General features: G+C 43.2%; 1 protein-coding gene across 1 annotated transcript; it reads right to left on the reverse strand.

Moving 5' to 3' along the window:
* Positions 1-10,280: 10,280 nt before the first annotated feature.
* Positions 10,281-13,451, reverse strand: pigw (phosphatidylinositol glycan anchor biosynthesis, class W). The gene is made up of 2 exons (XM_052110218.1): positions 13,186-13,451; positions 10,281-12,019 (listed from the first exon to the last, which is right to left on the reverse strand). The coding sequence occupies exon 2, from the start codon at positions 12,014-12,016 to the stop codon at positions 10,526-10,528; it is 1,491 nt and encodes a 496-aa protein (XP_051966178.1). The 5' UTR covers positions 12,017-12,019; positions 13,186-13,451; the 3' UTR covers positions 10,281-10,525.
* Between the last annotated feature and the right edge of the window lie 37 nt (positions 13,452-13,488).

A 13,488-nucleotide genomic window follows, 5' to 3' on the forward strand; every position in this document is an offset into this window, starting at 1 on the left:
AGAAGTTTGATACTTAAACCTCAGTTCAGAGTTGTAGTCGAGACCAACTCACTCGAGTCCGAGTCGAGACCGAGACCAGAGAGAGTCGAGTCCGAGTCGAGACCGAGACCAGAGAGGGTCGAGTCTGAGTCGAGACCGAGACCAGAGAGGGTTGATTACCTAATTTACTTTTATTTACTTAGTGATATTGGTTTAAAAAAATATTATCCGTTTAGGGTAAAAAGGCCACATAGTAGGTGGTGTTAAAGTAATTTTATTACAATTTGTCAGTATTAAGTGCTCTTGTCCACATAACATCATTTCATTGTACCACTATATACATCCATATAACATTTCTAGTACACATAACATTACTGTACCACTCTATATACACCTGTTTAGCCACTCGATCACGACTAGTTGTAACGCTAAATTTGTTAAAATCTCGAGCGAGCGTGCATGCGAGACAGAGATTGTGCTCCAAACTGCGTATGAGAGTTAAAGCGAGTGAGAGAGACCTTGCGTGTGCAGAGCATCCTCTTACCCTCTTATCGTGAGGGAGAGCACATGGCGGGAGCCTGGGACGAAAAAAGTAGTCCCTTGCAGACTTCTACACCGAACTAGCATTAGCTGTATAAATGGTGCATACATTTTATGCATATACAGAAATTATGAGTTCTTAATCTTACATTTCTTTGTGCTTTCGCTCCACATGACGATGAAAATTGGAAGTTGTTCCCTTTGCTTCTGTAATTGAAGTCCCGCAGAATGTACATGTTGCAGAGTGTTTCCTTTTAAAAGTCTTACTGCATATGAATTCTTTGTGTCCTTTAAAGGCAAACTGAATAATGGTCGATTTAGCAGACATTTTCACACATTGCTAGAGGCTCACATCCTCCCTACCTGACCGGAATCTTGCTGCCTTTGCGCTAACTAGTCTCAAGTCATGCGAGTTGCGCACTAGAAAATCACCAATCACTGGGCGTGTCAATCAATTTAAAGAAATATTATATACATACATTAATAATCATGAAAAATATTTTGAATTGGACTCGAGTGGACTCGGGAATAAGTCCGAGTCCTAAAATGTTCGAGTACGAGTCAATACCGAGTCAAAATGCACACGAGTCCATGACAAGACCAAGACCATTAAAATATGGTCTCGAGACCGAGTCCGAGACGAGTCCGAGTCTCAAGTACTACAACACTGCCTCAGTTCCTATAATACCTCTATAATACACTGTGTACACAAAATAGTCACACTCAGGAACATCAGGACAAAAATGTCCCCCATTGAAACCCATTAAAACTGCAATATTTGATCCCAGTGCCATTAAAGCATAACATCATGAATTCTATGATATTACGCTTTCATTCTGGAGCCCTGTCTTCAACATTTAAATGTTTTATATTTTCCACCAGATGGTGCCATTTTTCTCATGTTTAGCCTATGGAGCAAATACAAGCTTTTTTCCTATTTTCTGTCGCTGTATTATAGAGCACTGCAGGACAATTGAATAAAACATGCAGCTAAAATTGTGTGGGTGTATTTGTATGGATGTCAGAGTGTGTTTTGTATGTGTGTATTGAGAAATATGTCTGTGTGTGTGTGTGAGCGTGTATTTATCACTTTGTGGGGACCAAATGTCCCCATAAGGATAGTAAAACCAGAAATGTTTAACATTGTGGGGACATTTTGTCGGTCCCCATGAGGAAAACAGCTTATAAATCATACTAAATTATTTTTTTTGAAAATGTAAAAATGCAGAAAGTTTTCTGTGAGGGTTAGGTTTAGGGGTAGGGTTAGGTTTAGGGGATAGAATATAAAGTTTGTACAGTATAAAAACCATTATGTCTATGGAAAGTCCCATAAAACATGGAAACCCAACATGTGTGTGTGTGTGTGTGAGTGAAAAACAACAGTGGCATTATGTAAAGAACTGGCATTTAAAGGGTTAAAATCCTGAAAATGAATGAATATTTGGTAGTTATGATCAGGACTGATGTTGGTTAAAAAGTCATTGAAAGTGGAATGACCTCTGAGTCATTTTTTTTATTGACGCACAAGGGTTAAACTTATTCAGCCATACTATCCAGTTAACATTTTTATAATATCAAGGTTTAAAATGAATATTGATGTGAAATGTAGTTTTTGTGATTTAGAGCCTGAGGCTCTCTTCCATCTGTTTTTGGTACTGTGATAATGCCAAAAAACTTTGGAAGGGCATTTCCCAATTCAATATCGATTTTATCCACAAGGATTTTAAGAATGTCATTTTTGGGTTTACTGTTTATGAGAAACAATAGGAAGATGTGTATTTCTTATGTAAATTAAAGGAATATTCGGGTTTAATACAAGTTACAGCATTTGTGGGATAATGTTGATTACCATGAAAAAAAGGATTTTTTGAGGATTTAAAAGGCAGAAATTTGAAGTTTATAATTTTATAAAACCACTTACATGAATTCTTCAATGTTATTTGAGCTGTAAAAATCCTGTTTAAATCATCATTAGGGTTTGTTGTTATTACATCGTTATGGCAACAAAGTTGTAAAATTATATATATTTGTACACAGAAAAGGTTAGTAAGCGATTTTATCACACTAAAATCCTGTTAACACACATATTGTTTACGTCTTGTGGCTATAATTTTGAAACAGTGAGTATTTTAACGTTTACGGATTGGCTCCATTCACTTCCATTGAAAGTGTCTCACTGGAACACACATTTGTGGGGCAAGACAAAATCTATTTGTGTGGTAATCAACATTACGCCACAAATGCTGTCGATTGAGCTTAACTTGTATTGTACCTGGAATATTCCTTTAATTGTAATACTTGCACAGTACTTCATTCATAAATGTAAAGTGTTAAAAAAATTAAAAAAGCCACAAAAACTTGCAATGTGAACTTGAATCTCTGTATGTTTATATAACTTTGTATGACTTATTTGGCTCTGTATGCTTAGGATTTATTTGACTTAATTTAATGCATTTACTCCCCTGATGTCTTCTTTTTATTTCATTTGTCTCTATATCAGTCATTTTGGCAATTTTGTTTTATCGCATTGTCATTGAATGTTTGTATTTTTTGCCTTGCAAATTGTATATTTGTAAGAAAGCATAATACATATGTATTATGCACAGTCAAAAAATCAGAGAAACAATAAAAGCATAATGAGTATTTGAGTAGCTGACAGTTAACTGTATCCTGCATTGTGACATAATCAACTACAGTTTAATTAATTGCATTATTTTACTGAAATGTACAGTATTTATTAATATTCTTTGATTTTATTTAAATGCATTATAATTCCTTTATCATTTAAATTCTTAACATAATTAAAAAGTACTATTTACAGAGTGCAAGATGTACTTCTTCCCCCAAGCAGTCAGACTGTTGAACACTTGATCTATCAGGATCAATAATTAGCACTGCACTTTATTCAGCTATAATCTCACACTGGACTGTCAACATATTCTCCTCAATATACTACTTCATATATATATATATATATATATATATATATATATATATATATATATACTGTTATTTTTCCTGTTGTCTTTTTGTTTTTGTACTGTCACCGTGAAGTTTAGTTTAATTCCTGTTTTGGTTTTGTAGTCTTTTTGTAGTTTCTTTTTATTCTGTCATGTTCACTGTTGTCTTGTGTTCTATGTTTCTCTATTCACATTCTTGTCATGTTTCCTTGTCTGCTCTGTGTTTTCCTTTTCACCCGTCACCGTTCACGCTCCATGTCACGTTTTCTTTGTTGTCCGCCCGTGTTTCACTGTCCTTGTCTAAAACTACATTTCCCACAATTCCGGCCTCCCTCACTGCCTGCACTCATCATTGGTTCCACCTGTGTCTCGTTCTGTCTCCACTTTGTCTGTGTATTTAACCCTGGTTCTTTGGTTAGTCTCTGTCGATTGTTGTTCGTTTCTGGTATGTTTCCTAGCCTGGTCCATGTTCCCTACCCGAGTTCTTAGTTTTGTTTGTGTTTTGTTTTATCGTGTTTAATCTGCTTCATTGTGTTTCAAGTTTCCAGTTTTTCCCATCGTGGACTTTCCTTTGTGTTTACCTTTTATTTCTTGTGTTAAAGTCATTAAAACCGCTTTTGGATCCGCACCTCTCGTCTGTCTTGTCCTGTTTCCTCACCGGTCATAACAGAACAATCGACCCAAAAATGGATCCAGCGGTTCTCCGGGCAAGCTGCCGCCTCCTGGACCTGAAGCAAGGAAGCCACCCGGTGGAGGATCACATTAGGGACTTCCTGGACCTAGCGAGCACCACCGACTTTCCTGACTCCTCCCTGGTGGTGTTCTTTCAGGCTAGCCTCACCGGTTCGCTCCAGGAGCGGCTGCCGCCGACGACGCGTGGCTGGACGCTCTGCGAGTTCATGGAGGAGACACTTTTGACATGCGGCTCGCTGCTTACTGTGGGTGTGGTTGAGGATCCTGCCTCTCCTCCCACGGCGGTGACCCTCCAGTCGTCCTTGGCTCATCCTCTTCCATCTGCCCCACCGGTCAACGAGCTCGCCCCCACGCCAGTCAACGTCCATGAGCCAGCACGGTAGACTTCGTCCGCCCGGAGGAGGAAAAGAAGACGGGCTTCCGCCTCCCGGCCAACGTCAGCCACGGTGAGCGAGCCTGAGTCCTCGTCAGCCACGGTGAGCGAGCCAGAGCCCACGCATGTCACGGTGAGCGAGCTAAAGCCCACGCATGTCACTGTGAGTGAGCCTGAGTCCTCGTCAGCCACGGTGAGCGAGCTAGAGCCCACGCATGTCACTGTGAGCGAGCCTGAGTCCTCGGCCGTCTCCGAGCCTCCCGAGCTTTCCAGAGCTCCGCCTCCCGAGCTTTCCAGAGCTCCGCCTCCCGAGCTTTCCAGAGCTCCGCCTCCCGAGCTTCCTAGAGCTCCGCCTTCCGAGCCTCCCGAGCTTTCCAGAGCTCCGCCTCCCGAGCTTCCTAGAGCTCTGCCTTCCGAGCCTCCCGAGCTTTCCAGAGCTCCGCCTCCCGAGCTTTCCAGAGCTCCGCCTCCCGAGCTTTCCAGAGCTCCGCCTCCCGAGCTTTCCAGAGCTCCGCCTCCCGAGCTTCCTAGAGCTCCGCCTTCCGAGCCTCCCGAGCTTTCCAGAGCTCCGCCTCCCGAGCTTTCCAGAGCTCCGCCTCCCGAGCTTTCCAGAGCTCCGCCTCCCGAGCTTTCCAGAGCTCCGCCTCCCGAGCTTTCCAGAGCTCCGCCTCCCGAGCTTTCCAGAGCTCCGCCTTCCGAGCTTTCCAGAGCTCCACCTTCCGAGCTTCCTGAGCTTTCCAGAGCTCCGCCTCCCGAGCTTTCCAGAGCTCCACCTCTCAAGCCCCTCGAGCCTCCCAGGGCTCCGCCCCCCAAGTCTCCAGAGCTTCCTACGGCTCTTCCAGAGATTCTCGAGCCTCCAAAAGCTCCGCCCCTCAAGCCTTTCGAGCCTCCCGGGGCTCCGCCCCCCCAAGCCTTTCGAGCCTTCCAGGGCTCCGCCCCCCCAAGCCTTTCGAGCCTACTAGGGCTCCGCCCCCAAGCCTCTCGAGCCTCCCAGGGCTCCGCCTCTAAGGCCTTTCAAGCCTCCCAGGGCTCCGCCTCTCAAGCCTCTCGAGCCTCCCGGGGCTCCGCCTCAAGTCTCTCGAGCCTTCCAGGGCTCCACCTCTCAAGCCTCTCCAGCCTTCCACGGCTCCGCCTCCAGAGCCTCTTGAACCTCCTACGGCTCCGCCTCCCGAGCCTCCTTCGGCTCAGCCTCCTACGGCTCCACCTCCAGAGCCTCTTGAGCCTCCTACGGCTCCGCCTCCCGAGTCTCCTAAGGCTCCGCCTCTCGAGCCACCCGAACTTCCGACGGCTCCGCCCTCAGAGCCTCCAGAGCCTCCTACGGCTCTGCCCCCAGAGACTCCCACGGCTCCGCCTCCAGAGCCTCCCACGGCTCCGCCTCCTGGGCCTCCTGAGCCATCCTCGGCTCCGCCTTCCTCAACCCCGTCTCCTAGGTCTTCCAGGGCTCTGCCTCCAGAATCTCCCGAGCCTTCCACGGCTCCGCCTCCCGAGCCTCCTTCGGCTCAGCCTCCTGCGGCTCTTCTCGCCGAGCCCCCCTCGGCTCCGGCCTCTAGAGCCTCCTACGGCTCCGCCCTCAGAGCCTCCTACGGCTCCGCCTCCAGAGCCTCCTACGGCTCCGCCTCCAGAGCCTCCTACGGCTCCGCCCCCAGAGACTCCAGAGCCTTCCTGGTCTCCGCCCCTAAAGCCTTCTAAGCCATCACCTCCCTCGGCTTCGCCTCCCGAGCCTCCCTCGGCTTCGCCTCACGCGGCTCCGCCGGCCTCCCCAGTGGCCATTCCTCCTCCCAGGCCCCCCGAACCGGTCCTTGCCCCACGGCCATCTCCTTGGCCACCAAAACCGGCCTCTGTCCTGTGGCCACCTCCCAGGTCCCCTGAACCGGCCCTTGGCCCACGGCCATCTCCCAGGCCACCAAAACCGGCCTCTGTCTTGTGGCCTCCTCCCAGGCCCCCTGAACCGGCCTTTGCCTTATGGCCAGCCCCCGGGTCATCTAAACCTGTCACTGCCCGGGCGATACCTCCCTGGCCTCCTAAACCTGTCCCTGTGTGCCTCCAGAGACTGCCAAATTGGCCCTCCGGACTATCTCATTTCCCTTTGTGCCCCTGTGAACTGACTCTTTTCCCTTTGTGCCCCCGTGAACTTTCTCTTTTCCCTTTGTGCCCCCGTGGACTGCCCAATTTTCCCTTGTACCCCCATGGACTGCCTAATTGCCCCTGGTGCCCCCATGGACTGCCTATTTGTCCCTTGTGCCTCCTTGGATGGTCTCTGTGTCCCTTGTTCCCCCTTTCATCTATCTGTTTTCTCCCCCGGTCTACCCCCTCACTCCTTGGTAATTCTGTGTTTTTGGTATTTCTGTTTTTTTGTTAGGACCGTCTGGAATCCGGTCCTTTTGAGGGGGGGTTATGTTATGTTTCCTGTTGTCTTTTGTTTTTTGTACTGTCACCGTGAAGTTTAGTTTAATTCCTGTTTTGGTTTTGTAGTCTTTTTGTAGTTTCTTTTTATTCTGTCATGTTCACTGTTGTCTTGTGTTCTATGTTTCTCTATTCACATTCTTGTCATGTTTCCTTGTCTGCTCTGTGTTTTCCTTTTCACCCGTCACCGTTCACGCTCCATGTCACGTTTTCTTTGTTGTCCGCCCCGTGTTTCACTGTCCTTGTCTAAAACTACATTTCCCACAATTCCCGGCCTCCCTCACTGCCTGCACTCATCATTGGTTCCACCTGTGTCTCGTTCTGTCTCCACTTTGTCTGTGTATTTAACCCTGGTTCTTTGGTTAGTCTCTGTCGATTGTTGTTCGTTTCTGGTATGTTTCCTAGCCTGGTCCATGTTCCCTACCCGAGTTCTTAGTTTTGTTTTATCGTGTTTAATCTGCTTCATTGTGTTTCAAGTTTCCAGTTTTTCCCATCGTGGACTTTCCTTTGTGTTTACCTTTTATTTCTTGTGTTAAAGTCATTAAAACCGCTTTTGGATCCGCACCTCTCGTCTGTCTTGTCCTGTTTCCTCACCGGTCATAACATATACACTCACCTAAAGGATTATTAGGAACACATACTAATACTGTGTTTGACCCCCTTTCGCCTTCAGAACTGCCTTAATTCTACGTGGCATTGATTCAACAAGGTGCTGAAAGCATTCTTTAGAAATGTTGGCCCATATTGATAGGATAGCATCTTGCAGTTGATGGAGATTTGTGGGATGCACATCCAGGGCACGAAGCTCCCGTTCCACCACATCCCAAAGATGCTCTATTAGGTTGAGATCTGGTGACTGTGGGGGCCATTTTAGTACAGTGAACTCATTGTCATGTTCAAGAAACCAATTTGAAATGATTCGAGCTTTGTGACATGGTGCATTATCCTGCTGGAAGTAGCCATCAGAGGATGGGTACATGGTGGCCATAAAGGGATGGACATGGTCAGAAACAATGCTCAGGTAGGCCGTGGCATTTAAGCGATGCCCAATTGGCACTAAGGGGCCTAAAGTGTGCCAAGAAAACATCCCCCACACCATTACACCACCACCACCAGCCTGCACAGTGGTAACAAGGCATGATGGATCCATGTTCTCATTCTGTTTACGCCAAATTCTGACTCTACCATCTGAATGTCTCAACAGAAATCGAGACTCATCAGACCAGGCAACATTTTTCCAGTCTTCAACTGTCCAATTTTGGTGAGCTCTTGCAAATTGTAGCCTCTTTTTCCTATTTGTAGTGGAGATGAGTGGTACCGGTGGGGTCTTCTGCTGTTGTAGCCCATCCGCCTCAAGGTTGTGCGTGTTGTGGCTTCACAAATGCTTTGCTGCATACCTCGGTTGTAGCAGTGGTTATTTCAGGCAAAGTTGCTCTTCTATCAGCTTGAATCAGTCGGCCCATTCTCCTCTGACCTCTAGCATCAACAAGGCATTTTAAGCCCACAGGACTGCCGCATACTGGATGTTTTTCCTTTTCACACCATTCTTTGTAAACCCTAGAAATGGTTGTGCATGAAAATCCCAGTAACTGAGCAGATTGTGAAATACTCAGACCGGCCCGTCTGGCACCAACAACCATGCCACGCTCAAAATTGCTTAAATCACCTTTCTTTCCAATTCTGACATTCAGTTTGGAGTTCAGGAGATTGTCTTGACCAGGACCACACCCCTAAATGCATTGAAGCAACTGCCATGTGATTGGTTGATTAGATAATTGCATTAATGAGAAATTGAACAGGTGTTCCTAATAGTCCTTTAGGTGAGTGTGTGTATATATTTCATATCCTCTTACTTACTGTATATTGTGTATTCTATATTGTGTGTATTGTCTGTACACAGGATAAGCGGTTGACGATGGATGGATGGATGGTGTATTGTCTACTGTACATTGTATATAATTATTGTGTTGTGTAAGTATGTGTACATTTGATATGTAAATTGTGTTGTGTAAGTATGTTGTTTATTGTAATTGGTATATGTCTCGTCACTGTCATGACTGCTATGTTGCTCGGACCTGCACACAAGACTTTCACCTACTGTTGCACTTGTGTACATGGTAGTGTGACAATAAAGTGATTTGATTTAAGTGAAATACAAAAAGTAAAAAGTGAATAAAAATTGGGAATTAAAAAATAAATGGTTGCCAGTTACAGAATCTACAACACAATTAAACTAAAACCTTGATGTGATAATTTTTTTATGTTATCTTTCCATTTGCACGAAATGTCTCCTTTGAAATATATGCATTCATTTGTTTTAATACATTAATGTTTGATATATATCAGGGTTGGGAGGGTTACTTTTAAAAAGTATTCCGCTACAGATTACAGAATACATGCTGTAAAATGTCATTTGTAACACACTCCGTTAGATTACTCGATACTTTGGATTACTTCTTCAGCACTCGCACATTTTTTCCCCTTGTTTTAATTATAAACAAGTAAATAAAGAAAATACACTTTTATTTAAAACAATCCTAAATATCTTATGCAGTTTTGCTACTCAAGTAAATGTATCTTGTTTTAAGGATTATTAGATATTTTTGACAGAAAAACAATATTTAAATTCTCATTAAGAACACAATTTTTGCAGAACATTTTCTAATATCAAAGATCTTACTAGAGAAAACGTTATGCTCCAACGTGAACTTTCGTCTTAGAAATCATAAAATATAACCGCATCTGTCACCGATGCAAGAAGTAGCATTTTAGCTTAGCATAAAGCTAACTGTTCACATGGCAATTTACACAAGGTTAACTATTTTTGCTGCTCCAAACTTGAACCCAACGACATCCTTTTCTGATCGTATGTGGATTCTGTTCATATTATGAGGCAGAAAATATATTATTTGTAGCTTTCGGTTTGATGTTAAAGGCTACATTGGTTAGCATTTCTAACACCATAAAAACATTGACAAGGCTTGTAATCGTGTATTTATTGGACTTGTGCTTCATGTGTTTTTTGTTAAGCTGTAGAAACATGATGTGGCTCCTCTATTAAGCTCCCAAGGGAAAGTTCCTCAATGATGTCATATCTTCTTTTGTCTCTCACAACTGTATGAATGTAACACATCATAAGAAAGTGTTTCACTGCTGTTCAAACGTTCCTCGGATCGCATCATTTATATGGATACATGTTTTCCAACAGTCTAAATATTAAATAAAACAAATGACAATAAAAAACAAAGTAACCTCTTCAGTAATCAAAATACTTTTTTATTTGAAACTGTTTTTTTATTACCAATGATTTAAATTGTAACAGTAATGGAATAGAGTTATTAATATTTAGAATTTTAAATGAATAATCACGTTACATGTATTCCGTTACTCCCCAAACCTGGATATACAAAAACAATATACTGCATGTACAAATTACACACAATTTTGTTTGCATTTTACAAGCAATTAACTTTCACGGCAGAGTTTGAAACTCATGGAAAAATAAATCAAATAAAAGGCATTCGTTTACACGAACAACTCTGAAGTTGTACAAGTACAAAACAACAAAAATGATGTATTACCAGAACTTGATAGTTATTTTATTTATATGCAGAATGAATATAACTAAACTGTTCATGAACATATATGACAGCAAAACACTTACAGCCAAAACATCACTGCTGTTCAGAGTGTCTACTAACACATTGGTCAAACCTGTCATGATATTTGCTAGTAAGAAATATAACAACTGATTCCGACTAACGGACTGTATGAGGCATAAAGCGTCCATATTTGTTCTAATTTTCTCATCTCTTGATGAATTTACCGACTTATGTGGACATGGACTCCAAGATGAAGACACGAGAGAAACATTTGAGATCGCCTTCGAGAAAAGCAACACTAAATCAGCACAGCTAATGCAAGAGAGAAAGAACATGGACTGGGCTACAGTCCAAATACAGAAAGAAAAGTTTGCCATTCTACGGGACACTGGCTCGGTGTACGTCTGGCATAGGTATAGGGTGAAGAATAACCCGAAGCTGGTTAACAGAAGGTTACGGATCACTCCGACCCAGGCTTTAACTGAAGTTCTTCTCTGCATCAGATAGTGACCAACCTGAACTCCGGCCATATAGATGGCTACGTAACCCACCACCGAGAAGATACCCTCTCTGTTGGCCTGCAGAAAGCCTGTGCGCTCGTCATTGTGGATGAGAAAGGACTTGAGATCGGTTGTCTCCAAGACCAGCTGGTAGGTTCCACCAATGAGTAGAGCAAGAAGCCAAGAGGCGTTCACAGGAAACACGACTAATAGTACAGACGCCACCACTCTGACAATGGCTAACGTGAAGAAGAAGTTCCAGTGAACTCCATACTCCGACACATGCTCATGGTAGCCGGTTGACTTGACGCTTGCAAGCCTCATCAACCCCAACAGAACCAAGGGCCAGACGGACAGAAACTGCTTTAACACGTGACCGATCTTTGACCCTCGAATGTCCTTTCCTCTAGCCTCAGGACACACCAGTGCATTGGCCATTACATACGCTCCAACACCAAAATCCATCACGCCTGTTCCATACGTCTCAGCTTTGGCATAACGTCTAGGGTACACACTAAAATCGACAGCTAAAATGCTTATGGCCGTCTTCACATTGACTAAAACTCGGAATACAGTTACGAATGGGACCAGGTTTGATTCTACACTGCTTTGGGCAAATCTGTCAATCACACCATTGAAGGAACCTCGAAAAGGATGCTTTCCGTTCTTATACACATGGTATATGACAGCCAAGTCAACAACAGCTAGGCCCATGATGACAAAGTGTAGAATGTCGCTAAGTACGGTGCATGACAGGACCAAAGGCATTATCAGTGTCGTGAAGTCCAACAGGAGATGGGCTCCCTTGGATAGTGGAAGGACCCCTTTTCGCATGCGGAACACTATCAGAAAGAGTCCGCGGCTGAGAAAACACAGTGGGGCTAAGAGGGATCCCAGCGATACCTCCGTCAGAGTTGTCCCATTGAGGTTGCTGACAAATTCAATCTTCCCTTCTGATGATGCCATTGCCTGTAACAAGAGATAAGCCTAAAATTAATAAATTATGATCATATTTGGTTAGTGATAGATTGATATGGGTATTGCAGTAGCCGATGGCTGATATAATGGCCATACAATCTATATATCATAAAACAAGTAAACATGAATGTATGCATTTCATACAATTTATTAATGAACTATCTGTGTGTGTGTGTGTGTGTGCGTATATACAAGACTGATGAAATTAACAAACATTTTACACAATATATGCTCAAATTTCACTCAAAATGATGAAATTTATACTCTGCAACTCAAAGGTCTGTTAACAAGCCAATCAAGTACCGATGTCAATAATCTCAAAATTACTAAACACTGTCCATTTAATCTGGCTAGCCGGCATATCTGATGATATCTGGTCATTTTAAAGGTATGTGGCCTATGCTACTGTACTATATTAAAGGGATAGTTCACCCATAAATTAAAATCCTCTCACCATTTACTCACCCTCATGCCATAACAGATGTGTATGACTTACTTTCTTCTGCTGAATGCAAAATGAAGATTTTTAGAAGAATACTTCAGCTCTGTAGATCCATACAATGCAAGTGAATGGTGACCAGAACTGTCAAGCTCAAAAAAGTAAACTCCAGTGGTTAAATACATGTCTTCAGAAGCGGTATGATAAGTGTGGGTGAGAAACAGATCAGTACTTAAGTCCTTTTCTTTACTATAAATCTCCACTTTCACATTCTGAAAGTGAAAGTGGAGATTTATAGTAAAAATGATTGAAATGTGAATCTGCTTCTCACCCAAAGTGATTGCAACACTTTAGAAGACATTTATTAAACTACTGGAGACGTATGGATTACTTTTATGCTGTCTTTATGTGATTTCTGGAGCTTGAAAGGTCTGGTCACCATTCATTTGCATTGTAAGGACTAACAGAGCAGAGATATTTTCCTAAAAATCTTCGTTTGTTTTCAGCAGAAGTAAGAATGTTATACACATCTGGGATGGCGTGAGGGTGAGTAAATGATGAGAGAATTTTAATTTTTGGGTGAACTATCCCTTTTACCCCTTACCATATTAGGCTGTAAAGGTAGTTTTGACCTGAATTGTTTAAGTGAAATATAAACAAACATCCCAAAAACAATTTTAAAGGTAATTGACTTATTATTTTGAGATGTCTGACCTACCTCGTCCCGTGTTATGCGCGATGAACAGTTGTAACTGGCTTTTCCCTGTTACGCTCGGTAAATCAGGATAGCTAGAGAGACCCGCATCACAGCAGTGGACAGACAAACTAAACCGGTTTAGCACACTAAACTGGGACTCCTATATATGACTACTAAACATGCATTTGTTCATTAGAGCAGAAATATACATTCCTCTTACGGATCTTTCGTTACTAATTAGCAAATCTCACTTCTACAACGAGGTTTGAAATGTTTGCTCTTCCGTGTTGGGCGTGACCTCCATGTACACATCATTGTAAGGGC

The sequence above is a fragment of the Xyrauchen texanus genome, chromosome 3 (genome assembly GCF_025860055.1).
Source record: "Xyrauchen texanus isolate HMW12.3.18 chromosome 3, RBS_HiC_50CHRs, whole genome shotgun sequence".
NCBI classification, from domain to species: Eukaryota; Metazoa; Chordata; class Actinopteri; order Cypriniformes; family Catostomidae; genus Xyrauchen; species Xyrauchen texanus.